This window comes from Schistocerca gregaria, chromosome 9, assembly GCF_023897955.1.
Source record: "Schistocerca gregaria isolate iqSchGreg1 chromosome 9, iqSchGreg1.2, whole genome shotgun sequence".
In the NCBI taxonomy this organism is placed as follows: domain Eukaryota; kingdom Metazoa; phylum Arthropoda; class Insecta; order Orthoptera; family Acrididae; genus Schistocerca; species Schistocerca gregaria.
The window spans coordinates 99491979-99509212 of NC_064928.1; the positions used below are offsets into that span (position 1 = coordinate 99491979).

Sequence of the window (17234 nt, forward strand, 5' to 3'; positions counted from 1 at the left end):
GGCACTATGTTAATTGAGATATATTTCGAAAGGACAGAGTATGCATCATAAAACAGCGTAATATAAAAACAAACAAAATAATAAGGTGGCAAAGCGTAACGTGATTTTCGTAGTACGATAAAGTATTCACCATAAAAAAGCGGAAGACTGCATTTAAAAGTTAAACCAAAAAGGCAAGGAAGTAGAATTCAAGTGGCGGAAATGAAATTGTTCGGAGGAGTTAAGGGCTGTACAAGATTAGACAAACAAAGAAACGACGTATTAAAAATGAGCAGCTGCAGTCTAATCGACAAAGCTGGCTAGAACATCTTCAAAGAGTGCCAGATCGAAAACTACCACAATAACTCTTATTTCAGAATGAAATTTTCACTCTGTAGCGGAGGGTGCGCTGATATGAAACTTCCTGACAGATTAGAACAGTATGCCGGACCGAGACTCGAACTCGAGACCTTTGTCTTTCGCGGGCAAGTGCTCTACCTACTGAGCTACCGAAGCACGACTCACGCCCCGTCCTCACAGCTTTACTTCCGCCAGTACCTCGTCTCCTACCTTCCGAACTTAACAGAAGCTCTCCTGCGAACCATGCAGGACTAATACTCCTGAAAGAAAGTATATTGCAGAGACATGGCTTAGAAGGAAGTTTCATTTCAGCGCACACACCGCTGCAGAGTGAAAATCTCATTCTGGAAACATCCCCCAGGCTGTGGCTAAGCCATGTCTCCGCAATATCCTTTCTTTCAGGAGTGCTAGTTCTGCATGGTTCACAGGAGAGCTTCTGTAAAGTTTGGAAGCTAGGGGATGAGGTACTGGCAAAAGTAAAGCTGTGAGGACGGGGCGTGAGTCGTGCTTGGGCAGCTCAGTTGGCAGCCGGCACGGTAGCTCAGCGTCTTCGGTCAGAGGACTAGCTGCCCTCTGTAATAAAAAAAAACTGAGTTAATCGATCAACAACGAACTTACACGGATGTCTTACGACGTCCGCCCCGAGCAGATACAACGAACCAAAGCGAACAATATGAGATTAAAAAAAAGTTGGTAGAGCACTTGCCCGCGATAGGCAAAGGTCCCGAGTTCGAGTCTCGGTCCGGCACACAGTTTTAATCTGCCAGGAAGTTTCAACCCTTATTTCAGTCTTTTAGGTACATCATCCATAAGAGGACCAAGAAAAACATAGTTGGATACTCAGAAATCGGAACGGGTCTATGACCTAGAGCACGATGAAACAAGAAGGAGGAGGACGAGGAGAAGAAGAAGATGAAGAAGAAAAAGAAGAAAAATAACGAGTACAATATGCGTAGGTAAGAGGCCATTTCGTAGAACGTTATGTGGACCATGGAAGAAAAGTGTTTCTGAAGAAGAGAAATTTTTTAACGTCGAGTATAGATTTGTTAGGAACTCTTTCTTGAAAGTATCTGTAGGGAGTGTAGTCATGTATGCCACTGAGAAAGGGGGATAAACAGTTTAGACAAAAAGAGAATAGAACCTTTTGAAATGAGGCGCTGCAGAAGAATGCTGAAAATTAGATGGGTCGATCACATAACTAGTGAGGAGGTACTGAATTGGGGGAAGACAAATTTGTGGAACAACCTGACTAGAAGAAGGGATCGGTTGGTAGGACACATTCTGAGACATCAAGGGATCACCAGTTTAGTAGTGGAGGGAAGCCTGTGTGGGTGTGGGTGGGGGGAGGGGGGAGGAAAATATCTCAGAGGGAAACCAAGAGACGACTGCAGTAAACAGATTCAGAAGTGTATAGGTTGCAGTAGGTACAGGCAGATGAAGCAGCTCGCGCAGGACAGAGTAGCACTGGAAACCAAATCAAGAACATCAGTGTTTGTACAGATATTACAGTCAAACACGTCGGAAATTATTCCGTAGATCTTCAACATTAGATGACCTTAGTTTCCTGGCCTCTGTCAAGTTAATCCTGTAAGAGTTTAATGGCATTTAAATCAGATGACTGACTTGCCTGGATCATATTCTTCAGTTCCACTCCTTTATCTTTTCTATTTACATATCCTCTGCACAATTTACAAGCATGTTTGGGATCATTGTCATGCCGCAGGAAAAATCCAATCCCAGTAACTCTCTCCTCAAATGGGAGTGCATTATTGATCGGTACTATGTGATATGTTTCCTTCTTTCACGTTCCATCAATTCTCACTAGATCATCCACTTTATCACCCACAAAACATTCACACACCGTAACCGACCCTCCACCGTTCTTAATCGTTGGTCTCACACCCTGACACTCCATACATTCCCCACGAAGTCGACGAACAATCATTCGACAATGGCTTCCAAATACTTCAGACTTATATTCGCCAGTGAATAGTACCTTGGACCACACTCCACCTTTTATGTTGGTGTTCCCACTGCAATCATTTCACCTTAGTTTGTTTGCACAATAAGGGTTTTTGTCCGCTATGTGGTCCTTTAAACCACTCTCGCGAAGACGGCGTTAAACTGCTGAGACATAGATTGAGACTGCCCGCGCACTATTTACTTCCTCGCCAATTTCAGATATAGTACAACTCCTCCGGCAATTACTCTTTACATACATGAACTGATTTGCCTTGTAAGATGTTACTTGGGCTCTTGCAGATGGCGACACACATGCTTTGGCACCAGTTTGCTTGAACCACTGCAATGAATACACCACTGTAGACTGGACTACGCCAAATATTGTCCTACGAGAATAGCCTTGCTGATGCAGAGCTACAATTACAGCATGTTCTTCAATTCCAGTCTCCTGCTACTGTCCCATTAGGAGGTAACATGGTATGTAGTACCTGACCAGGTGTACAAACACAATCTACCGTAAACTAATGCAAACTGGTTGCTACACATATAGCTGAAGGACTACGACCTATTCGAATGGATCCTATTCAGCATTGCTTTACGCAAACAACCAGTCAAATACTGGGTGATCAAAAAGTCAGTATAAATTTGAAAACTTAATAAACCCCGGAATAATGTAGAGAGAGAGGTAAAACTTGACACACACGGATGCTTGGAATGACATGTGGTTTTATTAGACAAAAAAAATTGACTAAATGTCCGACAGATCTCTTGCGCCCGTCGTTTGGTGATGATCGTGTGCTCAGCCGCCACTTTCGTCATGCTTGACCTCCCAGGTCCCCAGACGTCAGTCCGTGCGATTATCGGCTTTGCGGTTACCTGGAGTCGCAAGCGTAGCGTGATCCACCGACATCTCTAGGGATGCTGAAAGACAACATCCGACGACAATGCCTCACCATAACTCCGCACATGCTTTACAGTGCTGTTCACAACATTATTCCTCGACTACAGCTATTGTTAAGGAATGATGGTGGCCATATTGAGCATTTCCTGTAAAGAACATAATATTTGCTTTGTCTTACTTTGTTATGCTAATTATTGCCGTTCTGATCAGATGAAGCGTCATCTGTCGGAAATTTTTTGAACGTTTGTATTTTTTTGGTTCTAATAAAACCCCAGGTCATTCCAAGCATGTTTGTCAATTTGTACCTCTCTATGTACATTATTCCGTGATTTATTCAGTTTTCAAATTTATACTGACTTTCGTCTACATCTACATCTACATTTATACTCCGTAAGCCATCCAACGGTGTGTGGCCGAGGGCACTTTACGTACCACTGTCATTACCTCCCTTTCCTCTTCCAGTCGCGCATGGTTCGCGAGAAGAACGACTGCTGGAAAGCCTCCGTGCGCGCTCGAATCTCTCTAATTTTACATTCGTGATCTCCTCGGGAGGTATAAGTAGGGGATGCAATATATTCGATACCTCATCCAGAAACGCATCCTCTCGAAACTTGGACAGAAAGCTACACCGCGATGCAGAGCGGCTCTCTTGCAGAATCTGCCACTTGAGTCTGCTAAACATCTCCGTAACGCTATCACGCTTACCAAATAACCCTGTGACGAAACGCGCCGCTCTTCTTTGGATCTTCTCTATCTCCTCCGTCAATCCGACCTGGTACAGATCCCACATTGATGAGCAATACTCAAGTATAGGTCGAACGAGTGTTTTGTAAGCCACCGCCTTTGTTGATGGACTACATTTTCTAAGGACTCTCCCAATGAATCTCAACCTAGCACCTGCCTTACCAACAATTAATTTTATATGATCATTCCATTTCAGTTCGTTCCGCTCGCATACTCCCAGATATTTTACAGAAGTAACTGCTACAAGTGTTTGTTCCGCTATCACATAATCATACAATAAAGGATTCTTTTTTCTATGTATTCGCAATACATTACATTTGTCTATGCTAAGGGTCAGTTGCCACTCCCTACACCAAGTGCCTATCCGCTGCAGATCTTCCTGCATTTCGCTGCAATTTTCTAATGCAGCAACTTCTCTGTATACTACAGCATCATCCACGAAAAGCCGCATGGAACGTCCGACACTTATCACCCGGTACATAACAGCCGCGCGAGGTGGCCGATCGGTTTAAGGCGCCGGGATTTGAGTCCTCTCTGGGGCATGGGAGTGGGTGTTGTTCTTAACATAAGTTAGTTTATGTAGTGTGTAAGACTAGGGACCTATGACCTCAGCAGTTTGGTCCTTTAGGAATTCAAACACATATAGCGATTTTTGAAATACACAACAGTTGCGCTTAGTCTTTATATGTTTATGCTTGGTTTGTTATCAGAATGGAGGTGTGATGGAATGTTCAAAACGAAATCCCTGCTTTAAACAAAAATCCGTAGTTATGATAGGTGATCGAAAACTTTTGAACGCTACTCAACTTGTTTGCTGCTGACCGATGGAGAACAGCAAATGTCACCTGATCGTCATTCTGTTTCAGGAAAAGTGTTTCACGACTACGTCTGCTGGTATTCCAGCTGCCCCTGGTGCAGTGGCTGTTGTACGTCATCAGTTTCGTCATGGTTGCTGAGGACAAGGTGAGCACAGCTCTTCAATACCTACTGAGAGTTCAAGCACACTGATGGAAATGAGTGTTACACCACGATGCACCGGTCCGATATTCATCAAACTTTCTGGAGATGTTCTTTGTATAACTGCTATCAAATGATTAAAATTACATTCGATTTGGGAATAGTGTCCAAAATCAAGCGTGTGAATCATAAAGGCACTATTCCAGTCGTTTAGGGATCGAAGAAGACAGCCTCCGATTGTCATATTTCTTGCCGTAGCTGAAAGCCTCGCTGTCTCAGTTCGTGAAGGCTGCTGCTATATATGTGTTCCAATCTCCTGCCAGATTTACTACACTACTGGCCATTAAAATTGCTGCACCACGAAGATGACATGCTACAGACGCGAAATTTAACCGACAGGAAGAAGATGCTGTGATATGCAAATGGTTAGCTTTTCGGAGCATTCACACAAGGTTGGGGCCGGTGGCGACACCTACAACGAGCTGACATGAGGAAAGTTTCCAGCCGATTTCTCATACACAAACAGCAGTTGACCGGCGTTGCCTGGTGAAACGTTGTTGTGATACCTCGTGTAAGGAGGAGAAATGCGTACCATCACGTCTCCGACTTTGATAAAGGTCGGATTGTAGCCTATCGCGATTGCGGTTTGTCATACCGCGACATTCCTGCTCGCATTGGTCGAGATCCAATGACTGTTATCAGAATATGGAATCGGTGAGTTCAGGAGGGTAATACGGAACGTCTTGCTGGATCCCAACGGCCTCGTATCGAGATGAAAGACATCTTATCCGAATGGCTGTAACGGATCGTGCAGCCACGTCTCGATCCCTGAGTCAACAGATGGGGACGTTTGCAAGACAACAACCATCTGCACGAACAGTTCGACGACGTTTGCAGGAGGATGGACTATCAGCTCGGAGACTATGGCTGCGGTTACCTTTGACGCTGCATCAGACAGGAGCGCCTGCGATGGTGCACGAATGGCAAAATATCATTTTTTCGGATGAATCGAGGTTCTGTTTACAGCATCATTATGGTCGCATACGTGTTTGGCGACATCGCGGTGAACGCACATTGGAAGCGTGGATTCGTCATCGCCATAGTGGCTTATCACCCGGCATGCTGGTATGGCGTGCCATTGGTTACAAGTCTCGGCCACCTCTTGTTCGCGTTGACGACACTTTGAACAGTGGACGTTACATTTCAGATGTGTTGCGACCCGTGGATCCACCCTTCATTCGATCCCTGCGAAACCCTACATTTTAGCAGGATGATGCACGACTGCATGTTACAGGTCCTTTAGGGGCCTTTCTGCATACATAAAATGTTCGACTGCTACCCTGGCCAGCACATTCTCCAGATCTCTCACCAACTGAAAGCTTCTGGTTAATGGTGGCCGAGCAACTGGCTCGTCACAATACGCGAGTCACTACTCTAGATGAACTGTGGTGTCGTGATGAAGCTGCATACCTGTACAACCCATGCAAGCTCTGTTTGACTCAATGCCCAGGCGTATCAAGGCCATTACTACGGCCAGAAGTGGTTGTTCTTGGTACTGATTTCTCAGGATCTATGCACCCAAATTCGTGAAAATATAATCACACGTCAGTTCTAGTATGATATATCTGTCCAATGAACACCCGTTTATCATCTGCATTTCTTCTTGGTGTAGCAGTTGTAATGGCCAGTAGTCTATATAGTGATAGACCGGACAGGCCAATCAAGGACCTTGAAATTCCTCACGGCAACTGTTTTTTTAACTGCAGCGGGGTGTTGCGTTATCCTGGTGAATATGACGTTAGGTACCCTGGCCATGAAAGGTATCGCAACAGCGTTTAACGTTCTTGCCACGTAAAGGCGAGCATTCAGCCTCCCTTCAACAATCACCAAATCAGCCCTATTGTCATATCCCCACACCATTCCAGGAGTTGGAGAGGTGTGGGCCTTGAGAATCGTAATTTCATGTGAGAACTGTGGTAGGGAAGGTGAATGGTCGACTTCGGTTTATTGGGAAGATTTTAGGAAAGAGTGGTCCACCTGGAGAAGCGTCCGGACACAGGGCGCTGCTGCGACCTATTCTTGAGTACTGATCGAGGGTTTGGGATCGGTACCAGGTCGGATTAAATAAATTCGTTGAAACAGTTTAGAGGCAGGCTGCTTGTGAAGACATAGTCATTTGCGATAGATATATATTAATCTTGTTGTTTTTTTCCTTTTTTCCGTCCATACGAGGGCAGAAAGTAAGTTACGATTGATCGCGAAATGAAAATCACAGTGAAAATCAGAGATGTTTCATTTGTAAGAGTTAGCTACACCTTTCAGCTACTTCTCTACGCAGTCGCCGTTCTGACTCAGACATTCGTCGTAGCGTTGTACCAACTTTCCAATACCCTCATCATAGAAGGCAGCCGCCAGTGCTTTCCGCCAATTCTCTACGCTGGCCTAAAGCTCGTTGTCTGTGCCAAAATGTTGTCTTCATAGCCAGCGGTTTGTTTGAGCAGAGATGAAACTCAGTGGGAGACAATTACGGGCTGTATTGTGGGTAACCAAACATTTCCAATCGAAACGATGCAGGTACATCTTCATTGCCCCTGCAGAATGAAGCTGAGAATTGTCTTGAAACCGCATGACAGTTATGTAATGTTGGTTGCATAGCTTCAGGGGAAAATTCTCACCAGGCCCTCGTACTTGGCGGGAGACATTATTTTTTATATGTTTACGCGCTCACTAAGAGCTCAGGAATGAAAAGACCGACATAATTCTACCTAGAGTCATACTAGAGACACTGCCCAACACATATTTGCAAAGCTTTATCGGATTTTCATAGTCGTTTCCATTTCGCGACCGATCGTAACTTACTTTCTGGACAGCACTCGTATATCTTTGATGTTGTAGCGCATTTTTCGTTTGTCCTGTAATATAGAGATAAAAGTTGTTTTCTAGATGCAATATGTAACTGGAAATTATTTCTTTTTTGTAAGTAGATAAATATGTTTAGAGTTTATTGATTGTGGAAAGCTTTAAATTTTTTTGTATATCGTTTACTGTAATAAGTTTGGTAGAAACTAGTTGTGTAAAGACATATGCAATTTACTTTTATGTTGTACAAACCGTGGACGAGAGTATTGAGAGAGAGCAATATCGATAGTCGATCCAACAAAGCGGGTGTGTTGTTGGGTAGCTAGAGAAGCAGGCACATGTTTTACTGTGGGACTCGTGACGAGCTAGTGAAGATTGAGTTTAGTGGCAAGCGATGTACGTTTTCAAAGACTGTTTTATACCGGGACCTGATATGATAATAGTGGGTGCAGAAACTGTTCGAAGTAAATATTGAGACTGTGCCGTGAGACGAAGTAACTATGACAATGCAACCGAGAATGGGCGGTAATGTAGCTCTGTGTCTGTGAATTGAACTGCGCTTGTACTTTGACTGTGTTTTCGTACACTCAAGTACTGTAAACTTATGTATTTGTTCGCGTTTCGATGAACTATCGGACGCCTATAATCAGTAACAGTCGTTCTGAACTTTTGCGAACTGTCTATTGCATTTGAGTACATTCCCGCCCAGGACGGTTCTCGCGATCGCGGCACTCATAATACGAACTGACTTTCTACAGAATTCGCGGTCGGAAAGTTTTGTAAACTGTGTGTGGCATAAGTAAACTTAAATTGTGTGCGCCAGAAACATTAAAACTGGGCACATACGGACATCTGTAACAATAATTACATCGACCAGCCTGTGTCCTGCAAAACGCCACTGTAATCAGATTTACAGCTTAATGAATTCCACCTCCCGCCCGATTACGAGGAAAAATCATCAGCTGCAATCACACGACTAGGGAGCAGATCTCAGCGTTTCACCAGGACCATCCAGCTGCCGTCGATATCGCGACCAACGTCACAACACACAAGATAAGGTTTAAAAGCAGCGCTCTCCTCTCAAAGACTCAAAATTATTGCAAACAATTTTAATTTGTAATTTTTTCCTTTTTGCTGACATTCACATAACGTTTCTCTTGGGTTCATCACTCAACTTTGGTATTCTTTTGTTTATTGGTGTTAGAAGCAATTTTTTGCCAGTGTCATTAAATCTTATTTAATATGGCTATTCTATGCTAAACTGGGATAAATGCGCGGTCAGATAATGTGTTGGGAAGTAAAATTTGGAGAAACGTCTGTTTAGATACAACCTGATTTTGACTGCAATAAGTCACAGCTGCAAAATACTAACGCGAATTCTTTACAGACGAATGGAAAAACTGTTAGAAGCCGACCTCGGGGAAGATCAGTTTGGATTACGTAGAAATGTTGGAATACGTGAGGCAATACTGACCCTACAACTTATCTTAGAAGAAAGATTGAGGAAAGGCAAACCTACGTTTCTAGCATTTGTAGAGAAAGCTTTTTCCAATGTTGACTGGAATACTCTCTTTCAAATTCTGAAAGTGGCAGGGGTAAAATACAGGGAGCGAAAGGCTATTTACAATTTGTACAGAAACCAGATGGCAGTTACAAGAGTCGAGGGACATGAAAGGTAAGCAGTAGTTGGGAAGGGAGTGAGACAGGGTTGTAGCCTCTCCCCGATGCTATTCAATCTGTATATTGAGCAAGCATTAAAGGAAACAAAAGAAAAATTCGGAGTAGGTATTAAAAGTCCAAGGAGAAGAAATAAAACTTTTTAGGTTCGCCGATGACATTGTAATTCTGTCAGAGACGGCAAAGGACTTGGAAGAGCAGTTGAACGGAATGGACAGTGTCTTGAAAGGAGGATATAAGAAAAACATCAACAAAAGCTAAACGAGGATAATGGAATGTAGTCGAATTAAGTCGGGTGATGATGAGGGAATTATATTAGGAAATGAGACACTTAAAGTAGTAAAGGAGTTTTGCTATTTGGGGAGCAAAATAACTGATGACGGTCGAAGTAGAGAGGATATAAAATGTAGACTGGCAATGGCAAGGAAAGCCTTTCTGGAGAAGAGAAATTTGTTAACATCGAGTATTGATTTAGGTGTCAGGAAGTCGTTTCTGAAAATATTTGTATGGAGTATGGAAACACGGACGATAAATAGTTTAGACAAGAAGAGAATAGAAGCTTTCAAAATGTGGTGCTACAGAAGAATGCTGAAGATTAGATTGGTAGACCACATAACTAATGAGGAGGTATTGAATAGAATTGGGGAGAAGAGGAGTTTGTGGCGCAACTTGACTAGAAGAAGGGATCGGTTGGTAGGACATGTTCTGAGGCATCAAGGGATCACCAATTTAGTACTGGAGGGCAGCGTGGAGAGTAAAAATCGTAGAGGGAGACCAAGAGAGGAATACACAAAGCAGATTCAGAAGGATGTAGGTACTGGGAGATGAAGAGGCTTGCACAGGATAGAGTAGCATGGAGAGCTGCATCAAACCAGTCTCAGTACCGAAGACCACAACAACAAGAGTTAACACGGTACGTTTCGGGTATTTTGGCGATACTTAGTGACAGGGTAGAATCGCAGACGTCACATGCTATATTTGTTACCAGTAGATTCGAACAACACGTGTCATGGTGACGGTTCGGGAACTCAAATTGCAAACCATGGATGGAAGGCGACGCTCGTTTCGAGAGAAACTGTTGAGAAGATTTAGAGAACCTACATTTGAAGCTCACTGCCGAACGATTCTACGGCCGCCGTTGTACACTGCATGTAATGGCCATAAGGATAAGGGGAGGTAATACGGAGGCATATAGACAGGCGCTGTTCCCTGCCGTTATTTGCGAGTGAAACAGGATTACTGTATGTACAGGGTACACTCCACCATGCACCGCACTGTGGCTTTCGAGTATCTACGTAGATTCAGATGTATACATAAAAAAAAAAGTTTTGCATCACTCTAGTTCCCTGAAGACAGACGTTGACTGGGGATATCGTATCACAGACACAGTCCCTTTGACTGTTCAGAGATTGTAACCTCCCACTCACTTATTGACCTTAATAACAGTAAAAATTAAACCTCGTGTACCTAATGGAAATTTGGGAAAAGCAGTCGTCACTGAAGTTAATCTGTCGGTAAAGAGGGAGGAAAGGGTTACATCTAAATGAAAGAAAAAATGCAAATGAAACTGGTGGAAATTAATTATGAATAAGGGTAAAGTTAATAAAGAAAGTAAATGTCAGGTCGTTACGTTTACAATTAACTGGCGCTAATTAGATATTTGAGATTTGGGGAAAATTACGGTCGCCAGTCCTATGGACAACTACTATAATAGCTGAAAAAGAAAGTTCACTGTTACCAGTCACCGTTTTATTTATTTCCACGACGCGTTTCGAAGGTTTAAACCTCCATCATCGGGTGGAATTACATTAGTAAGTATTACATTTGTGTGTGTGTTGTATTACGATTTTTGGAAGAACTTGTGACACTGCCTTCAGTGGTCACACTGGTAACAGTGAACTTGTTGTTTCATTTAATGTCAGTAACAGTCACAGTGAAGCCTAACCTAAAAATGTTCGCATTTAAAGTGAAAAAGAAAGGTTATTGCACATATAATTAGCACTAAAAGCATGGCAACTGAAGGTTGACACGTGTTGTGTGAAAACTGAATTTTTGTCACAAGTAATAAATTTCGCTACACTCTGACTTAATTTAGCAAAAGAATTAATAAAACTGGAAAATTGAAAGTTAATTTAGTGACAAATTAATAGTGAACTTGGTTTCTGAAGCACTACGAAATTCAATAAAATTAGGTTAGTCTTGGGCTACCTCAACAATCATTCCAAAAGCTATTTGAATCTACACAATTTAGAAATAAGAGATTTAACTTTTAACTGGAATTAAATGATTCTGAGCAATTAACAGTAGCAAAATTTAGTTCATACCAAGCTGAGCTGCAGTCACAGGTCACAGGTCACAGGTGCTTCTGTAATCAAAATATTGTAGCCAGCTATGAATACTTTAACTGAACTTTGAAATTAAAGCAGTGAAATCGAACGATATTACTTTAATTCTGGCGTTTGAATTTCAACGACACTTGACTTCATTTAAGAAAATGAAGGGTAATGCAAATGGGACAATCAGCAACAAACGTTCATGCTAAGTTGCTGTATTTTACTGATGCTAATGGAAGAGTTTGAAAAGCTGAGGTCTGCCATACACCTCTAAAACTCTACGTGCTTTCAGTCTTCCTTGTTGGTTGATTGAAGGTTTAAAGTCGTCGATAGAGGAGGTGGCGACGATCACTTATGTCGGCCGTAGCTGTTGCAGAAGCTGGATGTTGGCATGCCTTCTTCTCGACATGGTGACCAAGCGAAACGGGCTCTCGATGTGTGCCAGCTAATGTTTCCCGTCCGCGACACCATGCCAGAAACTATCATAGCAAGTCGAGCACAATTACATGCTGTCAAACCCCGAAAGCGTGGCAACTCTCGGGAGCGTCACTCAACACACCTGCTCCACCGCCCTACTCCAGCCAGACTCAGCTCTGCCCGCACTCCACGTGGCAGAGTTAACCCTACCAAAGATCCTAAACACGTTGTTTCTCCACACGACCTATCGATGTAACCGTTCGATAGCATAGTTTTCCCTAGGCAAGACCCAGCGTAAAAACCCAAATAGTATTTACAAAACAAACCAATTATACATCGACATATATAATAGTAAAATAATTACAATATATAAAGACTCATAAATGTCATATCTTCAGGTAACAAAATAAAGTAAAAAAATTATAGTACAATAGATGGAAATAGGAGGATATGCATTTCTGGCGTTAAAAGATGTCACTAAATCCGCCCAAACATGTAAACAACCGTGCATGAGCAGTGTCTATTACACGGAGAGGGTCCGACAGCCGATCAGTTCGTCATTCCACCAGGATACTGTATTTCACAGCAAGCGATCTTGACTTCTAATAAGATGTAGTACACAAGACTGTTTGCATGGCCTCATAAAAAGAAATGAAGCGGGGTGAGACAAGGTGCTCGTGTTGGGCACGAAACAGGACCTCCCCTGCTTGTTCACTTTACGTGGAATGTGTGATACAGATGTTCTCGAACCCTCAGTCCAAAGTCCCCCATCATGTTAGAACCGTATCCGTTGACGAATAATAAGCGGAATATGTTGCAGGACTGCACTCCATCTTCAGGCCACAAGTGGCCCATCGGGACCATCCGACCGCCGTGTCATCCTCAATTGAGGAGGCGGATAAGAGGGGCGTGTGGTCAGCACACTGCTCTCCTGCTCGTTATGATGTTTTTTTTTTTTTTGACCGGAGTCGCTACTATTCGGTAGAGTAGCTCCTCAATTGGCATCACGAGGCTCAGTGCACCCCAAAAAATGACAACGGCAAAGGTGGCTGGATGGTCACTCATCCAAGTGCCAGCCACTCCCGACAGTACTCAACTTCGGTGATCTCACGGGAATCGGTGTATCCACTGAGCCAAGGCCGTTGCCTGGTGCAGGACTGCCTACCTGCAAAAGTGCCGGTATAGTTATTCCACTACCAGAGTTATCAGAACGATTATCGCTTATAACTTTCAACTCGATCATTTCCGGATCATGGTCCCTTGTGTGAAATTCTTCTCTGTCATCCCTGAAAGTTTGTGACGTCATCACGGAGTCCACCTGTATCAATTGTAATCAGTCGATTCACAAATAATCTTTCTTTTTTCCAGTGTCTCATGTGTGTGTCAGTCTAAGGTAGAACTAATGCACAATAGCTGCTATATGTATTTTTAGTTAGGGAACATATTATGCCCTTCTAGCTGTAGCATGAAATACAGTACGAGGGTTGTTTCATAAGCCTGGTAAAAAACAAGAAAAATGTTTGTTTCGAAAACAACTCACCTTACTTCTCGACTTAGTCTCCTTTTCTTTAAAGTCAGTACCGCCATTAGACTTGTTTATTTACAGTGTTACAATTGCTATAGCACTGCTCGTTGGCTGTATGCTACGAGGTGCATTCAAGTTCTAAGGCCTCCGATTTTTTTCTAATTACCTACTCACCCGAAATCGATGAAACTGGCGCTACTTCTCGACGTAATCGCCCTGCAGACGTACACATTTTTCACAACGCTGACGCCATGATTCCATGGCAGTGGCGAAGGCTTCTTTAGGAGTCTGTTTCGACCACTGGAAAATCGCTGAGACAATAGCAGCACCGCTGGTGAATGTGCTGCCACGGAGAGTGTCTTTCATTGTTGGAAAAAGGCAAAAGTCGCTAGGAGCCAGGTCAGGTGAGTAGGGAGCATGAGGAATCAAAAGTTATCGCGAAGAAACTGTTGCGTAACGTTAGCTCGATGTGGGGTTGCGTTGTCTTGGTGAAACAGCACATGGGCAGCCCTCCCTGGACGTTTTTGTTGAAGTGCAGGAAGGAATTTGTTCTTCAAAACATTTTCGTAGGATGCACCTGTTACTGTAGTGCCTTTTGGAACGCAGTTGGTAAGGATTACGCCCTCGCTGTCCCAGAACATAGACACCATCATTTTTTCAGCACTGGCGGTTACCCGAAGTTTTTTTGGTGGCGGTGAATCTGTGTGCTTCCGTTGAGCTGACTGGCGCTTTGTTTCTGGATCGAAAAATGGCATCCACGTCTCATCCATTGTCACAACCGACGAAAAGAAAGTCCCATTCATGCAGTTATTGCGCGTCAACATTCCTTGGCAACATGCCACACGGGCAGCCGTGTGGTCGTCTGTCAGCAATCGTGGCACCCACCTGGATGACACTTTTCGCATTTTCAGGTGGTCATGCAGGATTGTTTGCACAGAACCCACAGAATTGCCAACTCTGGAGGCGATCTGTTCAACAGTCATTCGGCGATCCCCCAAAACAATTCTCTCCACTTTCTCGATCATGTCGTCAGACCGGCTTGAGCGAGCTCGAGGTTGTTTCGGTTTGTTGTCACATGATGTTCTGCCTTCATTAAACTGTCGCATCCACGAACGCACTTTCGACACATCTATCACTCCATCATCACATGTCTCCATCAGCTGTCGATGAATTTCAATTGGTTTCACACCACGCAAATTCAGAAAACGAATGATTGCACGCTGTTCAAGTAAGGAAAACGTCGCCATTTTAAGTATTTAAAACAGTTCTCATTCTCGCCGCTGGCGGTAAAATTCCATCTGCCGTATGATGCTGCCATCTCTGGGACGTATTGACAATGAACACGGCCTCATTTTAAAACAATGCGCATGTTTCTATCTCTTTCCAGTCCGGAGAAAAAAATCTGAGGCCTTAGAACTTGAATGCACCTCGAAGTTCTTTATATATAACGACTAACCGGGCTTTTTTTCGGTGTCCGGTCAAAATTGACATTCCGCCAGCGCATATGAATATCTGCGATGGTCTCGTTTTTGACCAAAAGAAACGCAGTGGCCGGTCTCTGCTTGGAATGCACCCCCGTCACAGACCCCATTTTGAGGACTACATATACTGTCGGCATGTATCTGAACTTCACGAGACGACAGGGGCTGAAGCGAGAACACTCCATGATGTTCCACGGCAAATGCTGCACTTCTTCAACCGAAATGTACAAGGAAAAAAATGTGTTTCATTACTTACTGAACGCGGCTCGTAGACTTCGAATTTCGTAGCTGGATCTATCTTGCATCCTTAAGCCGTCGGCGCACGGACCGTGCATCCGAACGTTGAGCGTTGAGCGTGCCACGTTCACCGTGCTGCTGAACGCTCAGGAACGATGCGACTCGTGCACACGGCACGTGGGCCCGAAAGTGGTATACACGATCGCAACGCACCCCAGCGGCAGTCTGAGGGATGTTTCTAGTTCATAAATTACACTGTTTACGAATCGGGCGCGCATAAAATTCCCACGTTAGCTCTATTAAAACGCACATTTCCTCCATCGTCCATGAAAAGGAAAGTACCATGTCCAATCAATAAGGACACAGTTCCATTACAAACAATGCGGTACAAATTTGGAATACTTCTCTGCATAAGATAAACATTATTCCATCGTTCCCACATTTTAGTAAAACCCCAAGGCCAGTCCTACGTGATCACTGTTGCTACCCAGTAGCAGAATCTTTGCCACATGTATATTACGGAGTGTAAAAGAAAAAGGAGCAAAATATCTTTATACAAGTAGCGCAAGCTGTCATGTAACTAAGCCAATCGAACGAAGTCACCCCTCAAAAGAAGGTGAACTTAGTGAACTTATATTTACATAACATCAAATATTATAGCATACACTTATATTAAACTAATAATAAAGTATCAGAACTAAATAAAAACGCGAATGTTAGGGGGAAAGTTGGGAGCCTTTAGACGCGAAGCCCTGCATCAAAAACTCATTACAGGGCAGAGACGCTACTCATTAGTTTTTTTTAATCTCATTTTGTTCTATTTCGTTCGTTGTATCTGCTCTGGGCGGACTTCGAAAGACACCCGTTTCAGCCTGTTGTTGATCCATTAACTCAGTTATTTCTATTACAGAGGGCTAGCTGCCCTCTGACCGAACACTACCATGCGGCTGTTGCTAAACGAACAACAGGCTACTACATCTTAAGAATATTATATTGCCCCTTGCTAAAAATGTTAATCGTAGATAATTATATTGTTAGTTGAAATTTAATTATTACAAATTGTACGAAGAACAATGCGTTTTGGGTAGATCCTCAGTGCGTCGCTGCCTTCAAATAGCCTACTCTCATAATACGCTCGTTACAATAATTAAATTAATTAAAGACATAAATCCGTCACAGGAGCAGAGAACTTGCGTGCTAGAATTAGATGCCTTCTATCAGAAACGGGGACAGCTACATTAATATGTTCAGAGATTGTCGAATCATCCTAAGTGAAAAGAAACAAGATCATTTTTATCAAAACCTTTACGACATCATGCACATCATTGCCCTGAAGATCTTTACAGTCGAAAAAGATGACTAGTTTTTGATCAGCCACCAACTGATACGGACGCCAAGGTTCACGCCTAGAATCAATCAACACTTACTCGAGAAACAGAACTTCTGAGCCGGTGCAGCCAGCCATTAACAGATGAGAGTGAAACGAATATAACACTCAACAATTCATTAAATACATATTAACCCATTTAAAATATAAATTTCGCATGCAAATCTATCTGAAAATTTAAAAAAATGAAGTTCATTACTTCTAAATGCTGACAATTTTACGCATATTTCGGTCATTCAACTTACTACAGAAAACGACAGGAAAAAGCTGTCCATGAAACTCCTGATGAATGGTTTTTTGGTTAAATAGTTTCTTTCACAATAGAAATCAGTTTTAGAGGTGTGTGCGTTTTGATGAAACCATTTTGGATGAAGATCTCTTATACACAGTGTTACAAAAAGGTACGACCAAACTT

At 43.0% G+C, this 17234-nt stretch overlaps 1 protein-coding gene across 2 annotated transcripts in view; it reads left to right on the top strand.

The window, feature by feature from the left end:
- Positions 1–17234, top strand: part of LOC126292243 (organic solute transporter alpha-like protein) — a 156696-nt gene that overhangs the window by 125380 nt on the left and 14082 nt on the right. For both annotated transcript variants that reach the window (XM_049986139.1, XM_049986138.1), the window contains exon 5: positions 4813–4909. In XM_049986139.1, coding sequence (XP_049842096.1) covers positions 4813–4909 — 97 coding nt within the window. The remainder of the gene's footprint in view (positions 1–4812; positions 4910–17234) is intronic.